This window comes from Melopsittacus undulatus, chromosome Z, assembly GCF_012275295.1.
Source record: "Melopsittacus undulatus isolate bMelUnd1 chromosome Z, bMelUnd1.mat.Z, whole genome shotgun sequence".
NCBI lineage: Eukaryota > Metazoa > Chordata > Aves > Psittaciformes > Psittaculidae > Melopsittacus > Melopsittacus undulatus.
This window is the reverse complement of record NC_047557.1, coordinates 56,194,559-56,215,514: the sequence shown is the minus strand read 5'-3', so window position 1 is coordinate 56,215,514 and position 20,956 is coordinate 56,194,559. Positions and strand designations below refer to the sequence as shown.

Sequence of the window (20,956 nt, the reverse complement as noted above, 5' to 3'; positions counted from 1 at the left end):
AATTCTACATTTGATGACTAAGCCCAGGAACTTAAGTCCAGTAGCAGTGGATTGAATAATTTGCTCAGGTTTCTTGAGTTTCTGAGTGCTCTCTATTATCATTAAGAATTGCGAAGTTGAAGAGGTATCATGTTTCTTCTCTGCCATGTCCCTTGTTTTCCACTTCAGTATCACAATCTCCCCTCTTTATCCATGAGTATGTCCTCAGCTGCAGAGTAGAAGCAGCTAGACTTCGAGCTGTGATCTCTCGAGTGGATGTCCACGCCTAGTGTGATAGCACTGTGCCAGAAGAGAACACTGGGAATTTACAGATTCTTGTGGGACAAAGCCCATATGCTAAAAGCTTGTCTACTAACTAAAAGGCAGTATTAGCACATACAGTCAATAGACAAACTCCTTCAACTTTGGAATATATGTCAGTAGCCCTTGTCAAATGGCTGAAAACTTACTTCAGGCAGTCTCTGACACTTGGATCTAAATATCTGTTACCCTTTTGCCTTGCTTCTTGCCTTGCTTCCAGCAGAGAAATCTTGTCTGGTTTAATTTTTTTCCTTTCTCCTGAGAGCCAGCTACCACCAGGTTCCAATGCTTGGACTATTGACAAGCAAAAGATAATAAGAGAAAAATGCTTAGTGAGCTGACCAAGCAATTCCATCATAATGCAACAAATCTGTGAGAACGGCCAAAAAGGCAGTGTTGAATATGCCTATACCTATTCCCAAGTGTCGTGGTTTAAACCAATCCTCACAGCTCATGAACTAACTTACCCCCTTGCTCCCCCAAATCCCGGAGAGTTAGGAAGGAGAATCCAAAGAATGTAGCTCCCACGGGTTGAGATAAGAACAGTTTAGTAACTAAGGTATAACACAAATCACTGCTGCTACTACTAATAATAATGATAAAGGAAATAACAAATGAAGAGAATACAGCACCTCACCAGCCACTCACCCATAACTCACCCCACCCTGCCCAACCAAGCACTAACCAATACCTCCTCCATCCCCCCCAAGAGTCCCAGCCCTTCCGGGTAACTCTCGGTTACATCCTGGGCATGACGTACTATGGTATGGAATACCTTTGGCTAGCCTGGGTCAGGTGTCCTGTCTCTGCTTCCACCCAGCCTCCCCTCCTCCCTGGCAGAGCATGAGGCTCACAGAGTCCTTGGACACACCAAACATTTGAGCAGTAACTCAAAACATCAGTGCTATCAGCAACCATTCCCAACCTGAAAGTCAAAACACAGCACTGCACCAGCTACCAAGAAGGAGAAAAAATTACTGCTACTGCTGAACCCAGGACACCAAGAATTTAAAATTCTAATAGAGATCTGAAAAGGGGTATGGAATCAGCAAGAGCCATCTTTCCGATGGAAATTGATATGGAAAAAAAAACAGAGCAATTCCAAAACATGACCTAGAGCCCAACTTGCTTGAAACCTGTCTGGAAAAAGCAAGAAATACAGATCTTCTAAAAAGTCATGTATTTGCATGTTCTGATTTAATCTCCACTCCCAAGAAGGGTTCTGTTGAGTTTTCTGTTCCATGGTTTCTGTCCTTCTGGGACAATTTGCTCTGTTTCCTGAGGCTTCTTGGTGGAGTGCATTAGCCCCTTTCTATGGGTAGGGAGAGGTGGAGATGAGGAAATATGGTTTGAAAGCCAGAAACAAAGTAATGGCATTGCTGTAAACCTGACAGAATTGCAAGTTACATAGCTGGAAAAATCACAGATGTTTTCAAATGTGTGAGCTCACCTGTCACCTTCAACAGCAAGAAACAAGCCTGACCTTAGTTCTGTATTTTGGGATTTCACATGCAAGAGTCTGAATGGATGTCTTCTTTTATAAGATAGATCTTGTATAACAAAGAGCTTATATGCATACAGGTTGCCCTTCTATTTCTCAGATGTCTCAATAGAACATACTTCTTTCAGCAGACCTTGCCAGGGCTGGAAGAGATGTTAAAGGGGAAATCCAGTGTCACTGACTGAACCAATGCTTTACACTGTAACTAGAAGTTTCTATAAGTTGCAGGAGGAAGATATGTGGGTTTATTTTTTTAATATTATTCTTTTTTATGTTGGAAGGTCCCGTCATTCTGTAATGATGTTGATGATATTGACTGCAGATTGGAAGATCAGACACAGAAACACTGCTTGGAATATAATTATGATTACGAAAATGGATTTGCCATTGGTAATTATTGATTGTATAGACTCTTAGCCATTCAGGTTTAATGCAGCAGAGTTCTTTTGTTCTAAAGTAGGCAACATGTTGTGTGAGATAGTTTTTGAAAATAAACATAAGGCTCTTAAAATAGTAAGCAATTACATAATAGGTTTTATAACAATATTATGGAGCTCCTTGCTGTCTAGTTTTGGTACTGCTTCCTATATAGCATAGAGGGAAAATGTACTGAGATGCATCATGATGGAGGGTGGGGGGAAACATACACACACACTGTCCTACAAACCTGCTTGGTTAGCTTAGAGGAAAGCCACTTTTTAGAAACACATGGTTTAAAACCAAAATACTGAAAAAGTAAAATAGATGGTTCTAGAGATTGTTAAGCAAATGAGGACCATCCCTGATGCTTGGTGCAGATCAGCAGAGAATCCTTACTGTGTAAAGCTATACAAGCTTAAGTTTGCTCATTAGCTGTGAAATTACTTCCTGTATGCAAGGGCGAATTTTGCAGGATGACTGTAGCTTTATCAGAGTGAAAGCTTTCACAGTCCTAGTGTTGCTGGCAGGAGAAGGTGCATAAAAGACAGGAAGGGAAAGAATTGTAACCTGTAACTTTGACAGCAGTATTTCTTTAAAGCTTTGTCTAACTGCACAAGATTCAGGATCTCTAGGGTATCAGTTAGGAGTGGAACTGCTTTTTCCTATTTTCTTTAGTCAGAATGCTAGTACAATAGGCACGTGTGCAGAGGCAAAGCCAGCACACATTGTCTGGAGCCTCAGGTAGACCCTGTTTTGTTGTGAATATATTTTAGAAATAAGTATAGGCACTTATTTTCCACATGATGTTGCTTCTTTTCTGATCTTTCTTAATGTCTCACAGGACCTGCTGGTTGGGGGGCAGCAAACCAGCTGGATTATTCCTATGATGATTTTGTTGATGTAGCACAAGAAGACATCTCCAGACATCTCTCTGCCTCTGTAAAGGCAGCACCTGCTCGAGTCAAAAGGCATAAGCTGAATGTTCCAATGACTGACCACAAAATCAAGTTAATATTTAACATCACAGGTGAAAGAAGTCAAAATATTGTCCTCCTATTCCTTCTCCTTAGAAAACATGGTTTTAATACATTCAGTAAAACAGCCTTCTGTTCACAAAGCCTGCTGGAGATGTCAGGTTTTGGAGACATACATAGCCCCATTTTATCACAGGTGTTTTGCTTGGTGGAAAGATTGCAGCCTCATATTCATGGAGAGCATTTGCACATGGTCTGCTTTCCATTTTCTACTGGCAAGCTTGAGTGTTACACTCTTGATATTCTCCAGAGTGCACTGAAAGTGCTGACTGTAAAATCTGTGTGCTTTTTGTTGTTTTCTGTTTATATTCCAGCTAGCGTGCCACTGCCTGATGAAAGGAATGATACATTGGAACTGGAAAACCAACGACGGCTCCTTAAAACTCTGGAGACAATCACAAACAGGCTGAATAGGACTCTCAATAAGGAGCCCATGTATTCTTTTCAGTTTGCATCCGAAGTCATTGTAGCTGACAGCAACACTCTGGAGACTGAGAAAGCCTTTCTTTTCTGCAGGCCTGGTTCTGTGCTGAGGGGGAGAATGTGTGGTAAGCCAGATAATTTGTTCCTTGCATGTATTCAGAATCATTTTGAAAAGCTAGGTTTTAGAGGATATATGCAGAAGTTTATGGTTTGACACGGTTCAGTGCTTATGGTCACACAGAACAATAATCTGCAAAAATGCTTTGTGCAGTTTGGCTTCCAAAGGATATTTTTTGTTCCTAACCAAGGTCTGTAGAAAAAAGACACTTTTGTACCCGTGATTCCAGTCCCATGGGGAAATCAGGTATGTCCACACTTGGTGATACAGAGGAAGGTAGTGCTTGGTCTGCAGTCTTTTAGTGCTATTAGTCTTGTGGGGGATGTGTAGCTGAGATAGGGAATTGAATTCCATTTCCTGTGCATAATGAAATCTTTGCAGTGTTCCAGAGATACCCCATTTGCTGAAGAACAGTCACATTTCAGATAAACAGGATTTGAGTAAATAGGAACTTGAGGCAAGACCAGAATATGATTGTGAACTCTGAGGAGAATCTTATGTTTCCAACATTACAGTCAACTGCCCTTTGGGTACCTATTACTCACTGGAGCATCACACCTGTGAAAGCTGCTGGACTGGATCTTACCAAGATGAGGAAGGGCAGCTGGAGTGCAAAAGTTGTCCATCTGGTAGCTATACTGAGTATCTACATTCTAGGAGCATCTCTGAATGCAAAGGTGAGAACCTTGTCTCTTCAGGCAGCCACTTCTGAACGCCTCACTTGTTGTACAGGTAAATTAAAAAAATCCAGGTTTTCACCACTGCTGTGGCATAGAGGATGCCTGGGCAGGTTTTATAAGAAGAGCTGGCCTTTGAAGATTCGTTTCATTTCTGTCTTCTTTCTGTGAGATTCTGCAAGGACTAACACACTTAATGCTGCTTTTGTCCTTGCAAATCCCCCCATCCTACCATGATCAAAGATAAAATACTTGCGTCCTACACTGCAGTGCTGGGGCACTGAGCACCTCAGCAACACTCTCTTTGTGACTTGTTCTGAAAAAGAACTTTCTATTTTTATTTCCAGCTTATTGTCTTATCATTAATTTTGTTGTTTAAAAATGAGTAACTGGATTGCAATAAATCATTCATAAAGCTGATTGGAAGAGAACTAACTGGTCAATAATTCACAATTGATTTTTTTCTCTTTGCACCAATGAGATGCTTCAGTGTAGAGTAAACTCTTGAAATAAAAGCCCCTGTGGTGTGTATTGTGATTTTGAATCATTTTCTAGGGATCAAGAGCAATGTTTCCTGTTGGACATTGCTTAATCTTTATCAATTCTGCCTTACAGCTCAGTGCAAGCAAGGAACATATTCACCTAATGGTCTTGAGATCTGTGAAACATGTCCACTTGGCACGTATCAGCCAGCATTTGGAGCCAGGAATTGTATCTCTTGCCCGGAAAATACATCAACAGTAAAAAGAGGTGCAGTGGATGTCTCAGCTTGCGGAGGTTTGTAACAAAAAGGCTATGATTTTTTTTTAATTAAATTCTAAAAATTTCTAGATCTTGTTTAAAGATCAGTTAAGGTAATCCAGTTCATCTGCCTGAGATTGAATTATGCTTTTGGTTAAGTGGGGACTAAACAGCATTCCCCAGCAAAATTTCCTGATACCCTGATTATTTCAAATGCCCTCCTTTTGATTTCCAAGATGGATTCTTATCTAAGGATTAATAAAATAAGATACATGATGGGTACTTAGAAGAAAATAAAACCTTTTTCTTTTCAGAAGAGAAAAGGAATGATAGGATGTTTGTCACTGTTATCTCCAAAGAACTTCCATATCTTCTGTACAAAAATACTGAATTTTAACACAGTGTGTTAAGGAAAGGAAGTTGCATATGAAAGCTTTCCACAGAACAGCAAAACGAATAGACAGAAATACTTCCCAGGTATTTCTGTAGTCCTTTGGGAACCACATGTCACCTAGCAGCACAATTTAAAGGAACATCTCTTAAAGTAATGAATAATTCTTGGCATGTTTCATCATATTCCTTTAAGTCTGAGGAGGGATTACGCGGGGAGGAGAGAAAATGGTCAGAAAGACATAGGGGGAGGTATGCTGAGGGTGCAAGTGATCACTCAAAAAATTGTCCTTTTTTTGTTGCAGTACCGTGTATTGCAGGCGAGTTCTCTCGTACAGGTTTGACACCATGCTACCCTTGTCCCAGAGACTACTATCAACCAGACCCAGGAAAGTCCTACTGCTTGTCTTGTCCCTTTTATGGAACAACAACTGTCGTTGGTGCCAGATCCATCACAGATTGTTCAAGTAAGCCAAATTACCTCTGCTGGACAAAGTGAATACAGGGCACATCAAAAAGGTGGCCAGCAGTAGTCTCAATATGAAACATCCCACATACTCTCCTAACAAATGTAGACTTTCCATTTCAGCCAGTGAGATTCACAGCTGGTTTTGCCTACTGGTGAGCCTTTGTGTTATGTGAAAGTGACTGTGTGATACACACCAAGGCACAGTAACAGATGTATACGTGTGTATATATATATATATATATATATAAAGAGTGTGTGTATAATACACACATTGTATAGGTATACGGCATATATACACTCTAAATATATATATACAAATATTAATATGCATATATGTATATAAGTATGAATAAAATATGTTTTATATGGACACACACATATATGAGTTTTAGAAATATATCTGCTTAGAAATACATACTAGTATAAAATGTATTTAAAATACTATGTGGCTACTGTAAAGTTTGTGATTTTTTCCCCAGAAATTCAGGGAGTTTCTGCAGATTTTTAGGTGCATTACTAACATGCAATTATTATGCCCTCGATGGAATAGGGATCTTGTCATACATTGTTATTAACAACATATCTTTCCTCTTTAGGTTTTGGCTCTACTTTTTCAGCAGCTGAGGAAAGTGTGATGATGGTACCAGCCTCTCCAGAAAATATCAGCAAACAGTACAAAGTCAGCAGTCAGGCAAGGACAAGATAGATTTTCCAATGTTAGCTCAAATGAAAAAAAGAGTGCCTTAGGCAGCAGTAAATTACTAAGGCCTCTTTAAATTTAATTGTTATGCTCTCTGTATTTTCTGAAGAGATGACGGTGATGGCCTTGAGGGGAGCACTCAAACTCTTTCTGTAATCGTTAAAAAAGAAGCACTTTCACTGAACAAAAGAGGCTGCATGAACTATTGGCAATCTTCAGTTCTGGACTTGAAACTTTGCCTGATTTATGAAATATTTAACACGCTTAGAAAAGAAGTATAAACTCCATGGAGGAGATTCAGCCACTATGTGAAATACATAGATTGACCACACTCGGTCATCTTATGTTTTCATATGCTGAATTTCAGGGAATGCTACCAGACAACCAGTCCCAGTTGTAAAATCTTTGTTTTGCTTAGTGCAACATAGATACACTTTAGAGAAGGAAAGCAGAGCTGCCTTCTGCTGTGAGTACCCCCTTTGAAATACAGATGGGTCCTCATGTGAAACTACCCAAGTGACAATGTTTGCCAGAGATGCTCCTTTAAACCTACCATCTCCCTCCCAGTGTGTAACTCTTGACTACTTTGGTTGAATCTGAAGTTAGGATCTTGTGTGAGCAGGAGCAAAGTTGGCTGATAATAAATTTGGCTTGATCCATTATATCACATATGGACAGGTAAAAGATGATCTCCTGTGGTTTTAGTAAACCCCATTTACTCAAGGGGTTTGCTGAATTCAGGTTTGCTACATTAGAAAAAATAATGTCACACAGTAAAGTTCCCTACCAGCTCACCTGATGACCAGTAGGAAGTGAACAGCTGGTGTAAAAGGATATATATGCTATATAAAATATAGCATAACATGGGAACTGCAGTGATCACATTTAACTAAGTAAAAGGTCATTTTAAAATAATAATTCAGATTTCTATTATTTTTCTCTGAAAAAAGAGAAAATGTGTGACATGAGGAGAGTCAAAGAGGAAGACATAGAAGTTAATGCCAGTGACTTTTTTTTCTAGCTTTCCAGAGTGACTGTTGGGTGGTGTCAGAATATTTTTTTCCACCTGTATTTCCACCTTTACTGTAGTTGCATGTTTCTTGCCTTTGACAGGTCTTTCATGAGTGTTTCCTCGAACCCTGCCACAACAATGGGACATGCAAACAATTGGGAAGTGGATATATGTGCATATGCCCACTTGGATATACAGGTAAAAAATGAGAAGCAGGTGGATGAGCTAACATGTCACCATGCACTTGACATGGGCAAGCATAAAGGAGCAAAACATCTCAATGCAAGAGTACATCCTAACTAACTGGAATATCCATCATAGATTTAACATACATTAGTATTAAGAAAACAAATTGTCCCTCACGCTGTCACTGAATTATAGAGTGTTTACCAGAAAAGGATTTTGAAGGTGTTTCTTTTAGTGGAGTTAGTGAATTTGAAAAGCCTATCACTTGGCAATATTGATGATTAGCAAAAGCTGAAAAATTGTGCTCTAAATAGATACCACCAGATCTGCCTGTACTTCACTTCAGTGTTATTTTCGCAGTTGTTCCAAAGCAAATTGACTTATTATTCAACTACTATCAAGAAGTGATCTCCATTACTTGTGGTAGATACTAAGTGCCACTGTCTGGAACTAATCAGTCTGTTGCCCAATGTGCATGATACCTTTCTAGTAATACTTTGTCTCAGGTGTGTGTTAAAACACAACCTAAAGAGAATCTAAATAAAACTGCATGTCTGGTAATGCATGCAATTAATCAATCATTTTTTTCTACATTAATAGTCATGACTTCCACATTTCTGAACAATTTCAGCTTTTCTCTGCCTGTTCTCAATCCTCATTTTGTATTCTAGGCTTGAAATGTGAAACAGAAGTTGATGAGTGTAAGTCATCTCCTTGTCACAACAATGGAATGTGTAAAGATGCCATTGGGACCTTTATTTGCCATTGTCAACCAGGCTTTTCAGGTAGTTTTTTTCACTTCATAGCTCTTCTTTAGACTGGCATTGTTTTTGTGCCATGTAGATAACAGAAAACACAAAGGCTGTATAATTCCACATCCTTGGAATTATAACACAAAAGCAAGCTGATATACAGGTTAGAGAAATTTTCTGCTGTGAGTAGGTTTTGAAACAAAAGGATTAGCATTCAAGGCTCGTCTTTGTGCATGCATGTGTGTGCATGTGTACTTCTGGTTTGTGACATTTCTGGTCTGCAGAACCAAAAAAAAAAGGAACAAAGTTTAGGGAATTAGTAAATACTCTCAGGGAAAATGCGTCTGAGACTGAATATGGCCTGACTAGGCAAAGCATTTATGCAGTTGCTTTACTGCAGCCCTATGAGTAAGTGAATGGTCTTTTTCTTTTTTCTTAGTGTTTTTTTATTCTCACCTTTACTCACCTTGAGGGTACTGAAATCTATGGGAAACTGACATGCTTGAGTATGTTACCACAACAGCACCTAATCTCTAAGTATTGAAATAAACTATTGAGGAGATAATTTTGTGTGATTAAAATAAAAATAAAGCCTCATGTTTTCCACCAGAAATTATCTCCCTCATTCTTCATGTTTATGGCTGTACATTGCTCAACAGTAGCACTTACTGGATATTTATTAAACTTTATGAAGACAAACCATGGGTTTCTTATATTTCAGACCACAATATCTAAATAACACAGATGATCTCTGTAGAAGTTCACAGTAGTGCAGTCAAACATGGAATTTTATCACCTGTTCTCGGTAGCCTTTTGTTATGAGAGCAGTTTGGTGCTGTTCCGTCTTCTGCATTCAGTCACTGCAGCATGCATACCCTGCATATGTCTTGATCATGCCTTATAACCCTTGCTGTTTGAAGGTCTCTTGTGTGAGGAAGATGTAAATGAATGTAACTCCAGTCCGTGTTTGAATGGAGGCCACTGTGTTGATGGCGAGAATGGTTACCACTGCACTTGTGCAAAAGGGTTCGCAGGTACACCTTTTTGTGCTTAATTCAGCCTTCACTCTTTCTGACCAAAAAATTCAGTCTTCACTCTTTCTGTCCAGAGTATTTTCATCTTACTGCTATATATTTCATATGTTACGCATTGACATAGATATACTAGATTCTTTAGGTCCATCTAATCAGTGTCCCTTTAGTGTAAGCATGGCTTCAGCAGGATATACTAAGTGGTCAGTCTTCTGTTACTGATTTGGCTAACTTATTGCATGATGTTGAGGAAATAATAAGGACATTTACATGGTGCAAATTGTTATTTTTAATTCTATATTATAAAGAAAAATATTGTTATAATAAACAAGATGGTCTATAATAAAACTTCTTCCCATCCCCATACTGTTCCTACTGTTTTCATAGGTTTCTGTAACAACTAAGCTTATCTGTCAAATACCATGTTGCCAAAGAGCTCCAATATAAAATCACCTGCAGTTTCTTAAGTGCTTGTAGATTGGAGCCTCTTTCATAACGGAAGTCCCAGAATTACGTATTCCTGGGTTTCATTTTTCTCTCTAGATTCAAAGTTTCAACTACATTCTTTTGTAGCAGCTTTTCATTAGCTGCTCGGAGTAGTTTCTCATGTGATTTCCCGATTCAGTCCAAATTACTCACATAATGGGCAGTATCCATATGAATTACCCACAGTGTGCTGAGTTTTAATTTCTACAACTGCAAAGATGGTGTCTGGAATTCTTCTATGACCACTTAAGTTTAGTTACCAGATAAAAGCTTAAACCTTCATGGCAACCCTGGTGTTTATTGTTTCCCAGAGATTCGCAACAGTCCTTGAAAAACAGAGATAGGTTAGTAAATTTTTTTCCTGGGTTAATTCAAAGCAGAGTTGCGATTTTGTCCCTTTCTTCTCAGGTGCTCGCTGTGAAATGGAGGTCAATGAATGCCTTTCAAACCCATGTCTTAATAGAGCTATTTGTGAAGATCGAGTTGGCAGTTTCTCCTGCAAATGCCTCCCAGGTTTTGCCGGTGTCTTGTGTGAAAGAAACATCGATGAGTGTCTCAGCAGACCCTGTAGAAATGGAGCCACGTGCAAAGATGGTATCAACAGCTTCAGGTGAAAAAAATAGGTTATTAAAGTTGTGGAAATTCAGATGTGTTATAGTGCTTTATCCTTCTTAGATTTCAGCAAGGTATTTTATAGCCTGATCCAATATAAAAGATATCCATATGGATACTAAAGGAGGTTTTGAAAGTCAGGAAAATAAGTTCTAGTGTTCTCACGTTTAATAAATTCCAAGGTAGGCAGCAAAGAAAATATGCACAGTTTAAAGTGTAAGCATAGCATGGTTTTAGTACTGATTGTTAAAAAAAATCCATTTTCTCAAGCTTCTAGGACTTGTCTTGCTTTCTCTTAGAAGAGTAGGTGATGGCCAGTTACATACCTGATAATATTGCATTTCTATAACCTGGAAAACATGTTATAGAAAACAGGGAAAAAATGTACATAATGAGAATACAGAGATTAAACCACAAACACCACTGGTATTTTCCAAATATTTGTGTGTGTGTGTGTGTGCTTTAGAATATCTAAACTCTGATAACCAGTAGCAGTGTCGTATCTTAGATCACTGTAGAGATAGATAGATGGGCTAGCTGTTACCATCTGGATTTAATAACCCTTTCCCTCCCTAGAGCCCCAGAAGTTTTACTGCCTTTCAAACACCTTGGTTTTCTAAGTACCGGAGGTTTTGGTGCTTTTCTAGTGCCTTGGTTTTCCCTCTACGTAAGCATATCTGCCTGAAAAGTCAAGTACCTCTGACCTGTAATTCTGTGGACTTAGAGGGCATGCTTCACTCATCAAAACGCAGTGATTGCCTCTCCCAAATTCATATGAAGAAACACAGGCACTATGTTTAAATACTGTATTGTCCCTCTTGCGAGGCAATATTATACAGCTAACACAGTACAAGCATACTTAAAGGAACAACCAAAATAGAACTCCATTAATTCTGCAGTGTCTGTTCTGTTGATTTTTTTTTTATTTTGTTTTTTTCAGTAAACGCCATTCACACTGGTGAATACAGCTTCATGGTCAGGAGTCTTTGTCATGATGGAGCCACCTTTGAAGTGTACTTCTCTTTTCCTCCATAGGTGTCTGTGTGTGACAGGGTACACAGGACAAAACTGTGAAGTGAACATCAATGACTGTGACTCCAGTCCCTGCTTAAACCATGCCACCTGTGTGGATGCCTTGAACTCGTACGTTTGTAAATGTCCCCCTGGCTTTACAGGCAGCAGGTGTGAAACAGGTACACAGGACCAAGTGTCAGAAAAAGGTGGCTTGGCTCAGTCTCTGGGCAAGATTTGCACTGGCTGGGCTGATTTCATACAGCTTCACAGAAAGCAACTAGGGTCATGGGACTCTGAGAGAGGCCATCTGTGACTGGAGTGTTAATAAGTGCAGACAAGTAACAGCATGTGTGCTTTGCTGTTTTAATTTCTCTTTTTTAAGGCACAGTTCTATCTTTTTAATATCTAATAGGCCTATTAAGTTTAGTTTGTATTTGTACTGTGTATCTGAGTTAATTAGCTCTTTCTGTTTCTTTTATTTCATGTAGGACTTTGAATCTCAGGCTTAGAGATTAGTACTTGGTAGTCCTAGCTTTCTAAGTCCTAAAGGCATAAAATTTCCTATGCCTGGGCAAAATGGGTCAAACTTGCTGAATCTTCCTGAAATATGCTGGAGTTAGGCCACACAATCATGAGGCTCAAACCCATTTGTCTTTCACTGACTCCATGAAAATTATAAAGTGTTATACTAGTAGCTGGTGAATCTTTAAATGGAAGCTGAAGAGACAGTAGAGGACATACAGATCATTCAGACCTGCCATCCTATGCCAGAGTTTAGGAACATCCAGCTTTCAAGGGAGCTTCACTTGACATATTTACATGTAATATCTTTGTAAAGCGTGTCATTCTTCACTGAAGAGCAGCGCAAAAGTGCTGTTCCATACCATTGCAATGTATTTCAGTAAGTCTAGAACAGAAAAATTTTGTGGGGTTGTTTTTTTTTTGGGGGGGGGGGGGTTGTGTTTTGCTTTGTTTTTTAATCTTGACTCTCGTGAATATAACAGAACCAGCTGATCACACATCCTTGGGTTGTTGGATGGAGGATGGGTATTTCATTTCATTGGTAGAGGTCTGAAAAGGCAGGCTCATGTTCAGTTTTTGGTAGACAGTGAGCTTCTTTTCCAGTCATTTGTCTTCAAACATTGTGTGTTTTCTTGCCTTGGAAAGGCTCTGTATGCTGGCTGATGTTAGACTGCTATACATTCTTTCTAACTCTGATCAATGTAAAGTGAGTAATACTTGTAGATGGGTTGCATTCCGTTTTATTGTATTTGCTTAGAATCCATTTGATTCTCTTTCTGGGTTTTCAGGAATGTAGCTCTGAAAACTCTTTGTCTTTGTTGCAGAACAGTCCTCTGGTTTCAATCTTGATTTTGAAGTCTCTGGTATCTATGGATATGTCATACTTGATGGTGTTCTCCCATCTCTTGGTGACATCACCTGTACATTCTGGATGAAATCCACTGACACCACAAACTATGGGACTCCCATTTCTTATGCAGTGGAGAATGGAAGTGATAATGCATTTCTTCTGACTGATTACAATGGGTAAATTGCAGTTCTGCTTTTCTGTAGTGTGCTGAAGTCTTGAATCATTAAAGCACAGACTAGAAGTCTGAATATCAGCTTTGCTTATTTTGGAATAGAAGAATTTGCAAACTCCATAGTTGGAGTTGTCTCTTTGTTTTGTTTTTTCTCCTTGCTTTGTTTCCTTCACTTTTTACCAAATACAAGTATAATGGCAAGAAAGTAGTCAAGTTTAGAAAGGAGGATATTTTGTGTCTGGAGTACATTTACATCATATTTGAATGACACATTGATATAATGATTGGATGAAATGAAGCACTCGGAGTACCTATAGTGTGGCTCCAAACACAGAGATGGTCCCAGAGGGCAAGTTAAAGAATCCACTGTGCAGCTGTGACTGACTCTTCATGTTTTGTTACAAAAGCTCATTACTTATTTCACCATCCTTTGTATATAATAAACATAACTTCCAAGTTCTCTGAGAGGGAGCAATCTTGTATGATGATCTGTCAAGAGAGATCTGTTGTATGATGTAGACACGGTTACGTCATTTGATGAATAACATTTCTTGGAGTCATGTGGGACAAGCCATGCTTTTAAAGTTGCTGCATGCAGCTGAGTATGCCTTCCTCTTCTTTCCATGCAGCTGGGTTCTTTATGTAAATGGGAAAGAGAGGATTACAGACTGTCCTTCAGTGAATGATGGTAACTGGCATCACATTGCAGTCACATGGACATGCACGGATGGGGCATGGAAAGTGTACATCGATGGAAAACTGTCTGATGGAGGCAGCGGACTCTCGGTTGGCTCAAAAATCCCTGGTATGCTTTACTTATCTTACAGCAGACCTCTTGCCTTCCTTCTGTTTTTGTTGCAGAATTTGGTATGCCTGCAAGGAAATATTTATTTTGGTGTTTTCACTGTGTTTCCACATTGTCTGCATTTATGCAGGGCTCGTGTTTGCTGTTCTTATTCATGAGGACAGTTCTCTCTGCCTCACTGAAGATAAAGTGCACATTTCTAGGGTAAACTCATAGGTAACTTGTTTTGTGGGTGATTGTTTAGTCCACAAAGCAGGCTGTGCTACATTGGTTTTGAAATGGCTTTTTGAGAATAGGTTTTGTACACTACAAGGTAAAAGTTTAACTGGCATTTCCCTTACAAACATGTGCTAAGAATTAATTGACTCAGGCTTCTCCTGTTACTTTTAAAGTTATGTTTGCATTTTTTCTAACAAGTAGGTGTTTGCTATTTGATTATTTCCTGTGACCAGTGATCTTTTCAGAAGACATGAAAAGGAATACCTTCAGCATTGAAGAGCTGTGAAAACCCCGACATTAAATTGCTACAAAGAGATTTGGGATTTATTTTGTTTTCATACTACTACCATCAGAATTTACAGGGAGTTTCAAAAACTACCCATATTAAAATAAAAAATATGGATGTGCAAAGCATTTTAGTCTGCATACCTTATGCTTCCCCCTGTCTTTCCAAGTTACATTGGAGATATCTCCAGAGAAAAGACCTGAGGAATTGTGCAGTCTCAATTATTTTTTGCCCTTGTCCTCACAACCTGTGACTTAGAAAATGCATATCTGTATCACCTATGCTATTGGTTAAGGAGAGGAAATTTAACTTGTATGGCATGTCTGGGTGTTGACTGTCTAATGACCAATGTGCTTCTGAGGGTTTGGGATCAAATTTGTTCTGACTTTATGAGCTTTGTTTAAATCAGGAAGTGCAAGCTAGCACTATAAAATATGCACCACGCGCTGATTTCTCTGTAATACACTTCAAAAACAGAGCAAAAAATTGTCTTTTAGAGCCAATACCATTCCTGAGGCTCCCATGTAAAGTTTCTGCCTCTCATCAGCATGAGTTTAGTATTAATGTGTACTTCAGAGTTGCTTCCAAATTGTTATGGTGACTGCCTCAGCCTACAATAAGGCTTCCCAGAGGTTTACTGAGAATTTGTTGAAGGTGGCTGATCTCCTGCACTACAAAATCTTAGTAAGATAGGATAGCAAAAGTTCTGTTTTGCTAGTTTTTAATATTCCTGTGTGGATCCTTATCATAAGGCTTTGTTTCCTATCCCTGTTCTAATTCTCTGTGAGCTTAGGTGGTGGTGCACTTGTATTGGGTCAAGAGCAAGATCAGAAAGGAGAAGGATTCAACCCAGCTGAATCTTTTGTGGGCTCCATCAGCCAGCTCAACATTTGGGACCACGTCCTGTCTCCACAGCAGGTAAGTCCTTGCTTCAGTGTTTGAGCACAGGGCTCTGAGCTTAGGATGAACATTTGAAAAGGCATTCCAGGTTAGCTTATTGGGTAGACCTGTATTCACACAGAAGTCAGTGGGGACCAGATGAAGCTCTGGTTTAGGGTAATAATCTTAGCACAGTAAGCAGAGGTGTGATAAAATCAACTCCAGCCTGTCAGTGTCCTTCTTGTCTGAGGAGCCCAAAATGCAATGTGATACTTCAGACATGGTCTAACAAGCACTGAGAAGAGAGCTTCCTGCATTATCTGGTTGTGACCCTATTCACACAGCCAAAAATTATGTTGATCGTGATTATTGCCAGGGTGCACAGCTGACTGATACTCATCTCTGCCTGCCAGAGCCCTAGGTCCTTTTCCACAGAGCTCCCCTCTCTCCAGGCTTTCCCCAGCCTGTATCAATAAGAGGTCTTTCCTGTTGAATTTCATGAGGTCTGTGTTGGCCTATTCTTCCAGCCTGTCAAGGTTCCTGTGGATGCAATTCTGCCTTTGAGCATACTGATTGGGCCTTCCAGTTTGATATTATCTGAAAACCTGATGACAGTGTACTCCATCACCACTTCCTGGCCACTAGTAGTTCAATCCTGAAGTCAGAAATGACGAAACTGTTAGTAACACTAGAATAACAAGGACTAATGTTCAAAGCTAGAGGCATTTCTTGGAGAAAAGGTCTTTGGGTTGAAAGGTTTCGCTCTTCTCCTTTTTAAAGTTTTACCACTGTTTGGTGGTTTGCTATCCATGATCCAGGTAAGTAATGAACAGAAAATAGATCCTTCCAGCGTCCAAGGGTCTCCTCTTCGTCTTTCTGCTAGGTTCAGAATTGTCCAGCAATCTGCTACTGTCCCTGGCTTTTGGGGTCACCAGTTGTTGCATTGCTAAGTCAAAATCTTAAGGGTTTTGCTCACTAACAGTTTTGAAGCTTGTAAGTATACATGTGATTTTACGTAACACACTGGTGAAGACATTAAGTGCAATTTTCTGAGTCTTTCTCAATAGTCACCTGTTTAATCAAGTGACAGACTTGATTAAATTCCTGTTTGCTTCAAGTGCAGTACAATTAAGACAAGGAAGAAAACCCTGCCCTTCATTTGTCGTATCCTTATTACTCATCTGGAAAGACAGATGTGAGACCAGACAGGGAGCTGAGCCAAGTAATCTTCCTATAAAATTATTACCTCATTCTTTTCAGAGCTTAGGATAGTAAATCACTATCATTGTATGTTATAAGGATTGCTTTGGCCAGCTGGAACTGTTCAGTAAGTCTTACCTTCCTATTCTCAGCCATAAAGGAAAGCAGGGTGACAGAATATGTTGTCCAGTGAGAATAACATAAAGGCAAAGTCTACTCTTAAGACTTCTCTTTGTGTACTTTAGTTGCTCATCCACTTGCACGTTAATTTTCTATAGGCAATACAACAGTCTGGTTGTTTGGTTGCTGAGCACACAACAGTAGAAATATGAGTGGTCTGTATGGGACCGTGAGGTCCTTTCTGGCTCTTCATTCCCCATCATATGGCTTGGAAGGGCTGATTCCCAAACCTGCCTTTCCTGCACTTTCCCTGCATATTCCAAGCAGTTTGTTTGCAGCCCTTGGCCTAAGCAGTTTCCATCAGCACATACTGTTGAAGTGAAATCTTTGGAACAGACTCAGAATAAACAGAGCAGATTGCTCTCTTCTCCAGCTAGGCTGACCCTAGAACAGTCTGATCCACCTCATTGGCATTCAGAGGAGGGGGAATGTGAGAACGATTCAGTCTGCAGGTCATGGTGTACCTTCCTTTCTGACAAAGGACAGTGTAGCACATCATTCTTGGTAGTCCACTGAAGACTTGACAGAAGACAGACACTGTTCTGCAGAGCGCAGTTTCCATACAGTTTGACATGAACTGGACACTCTTGTGCTTTTTAACCAGTTAGCTGTGCCCTGAAGCCATGCTGCATCTGCTGATGGATAGGCTGGTTGTGTTGAGATGTACACAGCCCACTGGGCTTCTCATTTTTGCTCTTAATTTTTTCACACTGCTGAAGGTAACATTCCTTTCTCCCTGCCAAGGAATTACTGGAATGTCCCTGCAGCATAGAAGAGCCAAAGAGTAGGAAGTAGTCTCAGTAGCCTAATTACTACAGGTTTTCTTAATTGAATAACCATCTTTTTTCCATAAACCACTTCCCTCCCTCATATCTTAAAAGAAGAGGAAGTCCTTAATTACTGCTTTACTGTACATTTATCCTCCTCAGGGCACATGTGGTTTTTTCAGTAGTTCCATGGCTGAGATATAATGGCATCCACGCTGACAGGAGAAATGTAATGAGGAGTACTGTTCCAATAATGCACCGTAATCCCCGTCACCTTCTGGGACTACATTTACTTTCTGTTTCTGGGGTTACAGTGTGCAAAGGCAGTGCTGAGTGAATTGAAAGCTCTGGTCTTTCATTTGCAGTTTTACAACACTTTTACGTAGCAAAATCTGCCTGAGCAGCCAGTGGCACTAGACAGCCTTCTTTTTTACAAACACTGGTGTCAGGACATCTGAGCTCCTTCCAAGGAACCACTATGGAATACTTATGTGACATCCCATCATTAAGGATCTCTCTGCATAGTCTTACTATTGCATATAGTTTACACAGGTGTCTGAATAGCTTAAAAGCATTGCTGCATCTGGTGTTGTACTCCCCAGATTTCTTCTGTTGGTGGCCAGACAGAAATATGATGACATTACTATGAGTAATGTGACTCAGAGTCACAATGGAGAAGCACAAATATTTTCACTTTATTAACTTATCTTTTATTTACATTAAAACACTGTCCTGAAATAGCTTGAGGATTCACATTGGTATTTCAGTTTCTTGCAGTAACAATGCAAAAGAAACCCCTAGTGGTGCCATTAAAGAACTCATGTTTTAAATGGAAAACTTTTCCGTCAAAGAAATTTGACCAGATCTGCTCTCAAGATAGTAATCTGCTGTTTATCTTTGTCGTGGTTTAAACCCAGCCACACAGCTTGTTCACTCGCTCCCCCCCTTTCTCCCCCAACTCCTGGAGAGCTGGGGAGGAGAATCAAAAGAATGTAGCTCCCACAGGTTGAGATAAAATAGTTTAATAACTAAGGTATAATACAAATCACTACTGCTACTACCAATAATAATAATAATGATAAAGAAAATAACAAGTGAAGAGAATACAACACCTCACCACCCTCCGACCAATAGCTCATCCCACCCCACCTGATTGAGCACCAACCGATACCTCCTCCAACCCCTCAGAGCACCAGCCCTTCCGGGTAACTCTCAGTTACTTCCTGGGCATGATGTGCTGTGGTATGGAATACCTCATTGGTTAGTTTGGGTCGGGTGTCCTGTCTCTGCTTCCTTCCGGCCTCCCCTCCTCCGTGGCAGAGCATGAGGCTCAAAAAGTCCTTGTCCATAGCAAACATTTGAACAGTAACTAAAAACATTGCTGTTATAAGTGCTGTTCCCAGGCTGAAAGTCAAAACCACAGCACTGCACCAGCTACTAAGAAGAAGAAAAAATGACTGCTACTGCTGAACCCAGGACAATCTTACAGTGTGCTCCTTTTTTTCCTCCTATCTTTATTTTGCCTATATAATTCCTATTTCAGTACATGGTTAGTTGCGGCCCTGTCCTGCAATGCCTATACTGCTGTTAGTATTGGTGTGGATAGGCCTTGCCTACAGTGTTTTGAAGAGCCTAGTACATTGAATTTACAGAACTCGTGTCCTGGAAAAAACAGATATATTAAACTGCTCCTTTTGTGTTTCTTTTCCTTAAATGTAGTACAGTGCTAACAGAGTTTGCAGGATGCAGGTCTTCACTGTCAAATTCCTCTTGGCTCCTATTTGACATTCTTTTGCAAATCAAGTTTTGTCTGCAGGTTGCATTCTCATATCTGCCTTTTGTGTGACATAAATACACATATTTACTTTCACACTAACAAACCCAATTGTGTTTCAAGAACTGTATGTTACGCTTTACTTGTATGAAGTATTCTTTCATGTGTTGCCTCAGCACATGGCCATCCATAGCTAGCTGCTTGTAAGTACAGAATAACAAGCAGTTCAGCCAGAAGCATCGTGTGCTCGGTGGAATGAACATCACTTATTCAGAGATTTGTTCTAGCATTGCATGTAGATGGGGAAGGAATGTTTTTTACAATTTTTTCCCACATGGTCCTTAAACAGCTCCTAATCAACTCTTTTAAATCCATAGGTAAAATCTCTGGCTACATCCTGTCCAGAAGAACTCCAAAAAGGAAATGTACTAGCCTGGCCAGATTTCCTGCCAGGAGTTGTTGGAAGAGTGAAGATAGATTACAAGAGTATATTTTGTGCTGGTTAGAACTTTATTTCCAGAACCCTTTTTTTCTGAACCATATTATAAGACACTTTCATGATGTCAAATATGCTAGCTTGCAGCCTTTGCCCTACTAACCTTGAGTAAATTATTTTGATAATTTGACCGTTAGAGCATTCAGTCCTTCATTCCTTGAATTCCAGGATTTTGTAATAGAAGTTCTTCAGAATCTCTGACAGAGATTTATTGTTTCCTGAACTGAGATGGGGAAAGAGTGAAGATGGTGTGGGGTCAGAAAGAAATGTTGCTTGTCTGTTATTCTAAAAATATAGTAGGTATTAAAATACCTACTGCCTCCTTACTTCTTTTCCTACAGATTCCTTTTCTGATGTTATATGTTGATTCTCAAAACCTTTTGAACCTGAGCAGAGTGTAGCATGCACTAACACTTCCCAAAGCTTTCTCCTAAGTAAACTTACACAGGATCACATAATCAGAAAACAAATTTATTCATTTCAGCACATAGATACGTCTCTTACTATATGCATGTGTTTTGTCCACAGACTGCCCCTCTTTGCAAGGATCCATACCACATCTGCGGGCCTCTTCTGCTGATTTAAAGCCAGGGTCAAAAGTGAGCCTTTCCTGTGACCCAGGCTTCCAGATAGTGGGAAACTCTGTTCAACACTGCCTTAACCTGGGACAGTGGACACGGCCTTTTCCCCGCTGTGAAAGTGAGTTGTCTTAGTGGTCTGGCAGGATTAGGAAACCCTGGTTTTTATTTGTACCCTGTCATTATTCACGGCCTGATAATCCTGCAGCTGTGATGCCCTTGTATCCATCCATGTTTACAGCATATGCTTACATGCTTAAAGCTAAAGTTACTGAGTAAGAACTACAGCATGGTCAAACCATGATCTGATGATGCCACCTTTGAGTCTATTTGGATCCACAGTTTGATACTCCAGGCATTCC

General features: G+C 39.8%; 1 protein-coding gene across 1 annotated transcript in view; it reads left to right on the top strand.

The window, feature by feature from the left end:
• The window catches only part of SVEP1 (sushi, von Willebrand factor type A, EGF and pentraxin domain containing 1), a 131,036-nt gene that overhangs the window by 68,844 nt on the left and 41,236 nt on the right, over positions 1-20,956 (top strand). The window contains exons 14-30 of the mRNA XM_005154848.3: positions 2,083-2,191; positions 3,063-3,248; positions 3,570-3,803; positions 4,312-4,473; positions 5,089-5,250; positions 5,910-6,071; positions 6,670-6,764; positions 7,887-7,983; positions 8,643-8,756; positions 9,644-9,757; positions 10,649-10,850; positions 11,888-12,045; positions 13,213-13,414; positions 14,040-14,215; positions 15,514-15,638; positions 19,898-20,021; positions 20,545-20,715. Coding sequence (XP_005154905.1) covers positions 2,083-2,191; positions 3,063-3,248; positions 3,570-3,803; positions 4,312-4,473; positions 5,089-5,250; positions 5,910-6,071; positions 6,670-6,764; positions 7,887-7,983; positions 8,643-8,756; positions 9,644-9,757; positions 10,649-10,850; positions 11,888-12,045; positions 13,213-13,414; positions 14,040-14,215; positions 15,514-15,638; positions 19,898-20,021; positions 20,545-20,715 — 2,593 coding nt within the window. The remainder of the gene's footprint in view (positions 1-2,082; positions 2,192-3,062; positions 3,249-3,569; positions 3,804-4,311; positions 4,474-5,088; positions 5,251-5,909; positions 6,072-6,669; positions 6,765-7,886; positions 7,984-8,642; positions 8,757-9,643; positions 9,758-10,648; positions 10,851-11,887; positions 12,046-13,212; positions 13,415-14,039; positions 14,216-15,513; positions 15,639-19,897; positions 20,022-20,544; positions 20,716-20,956) is intronic.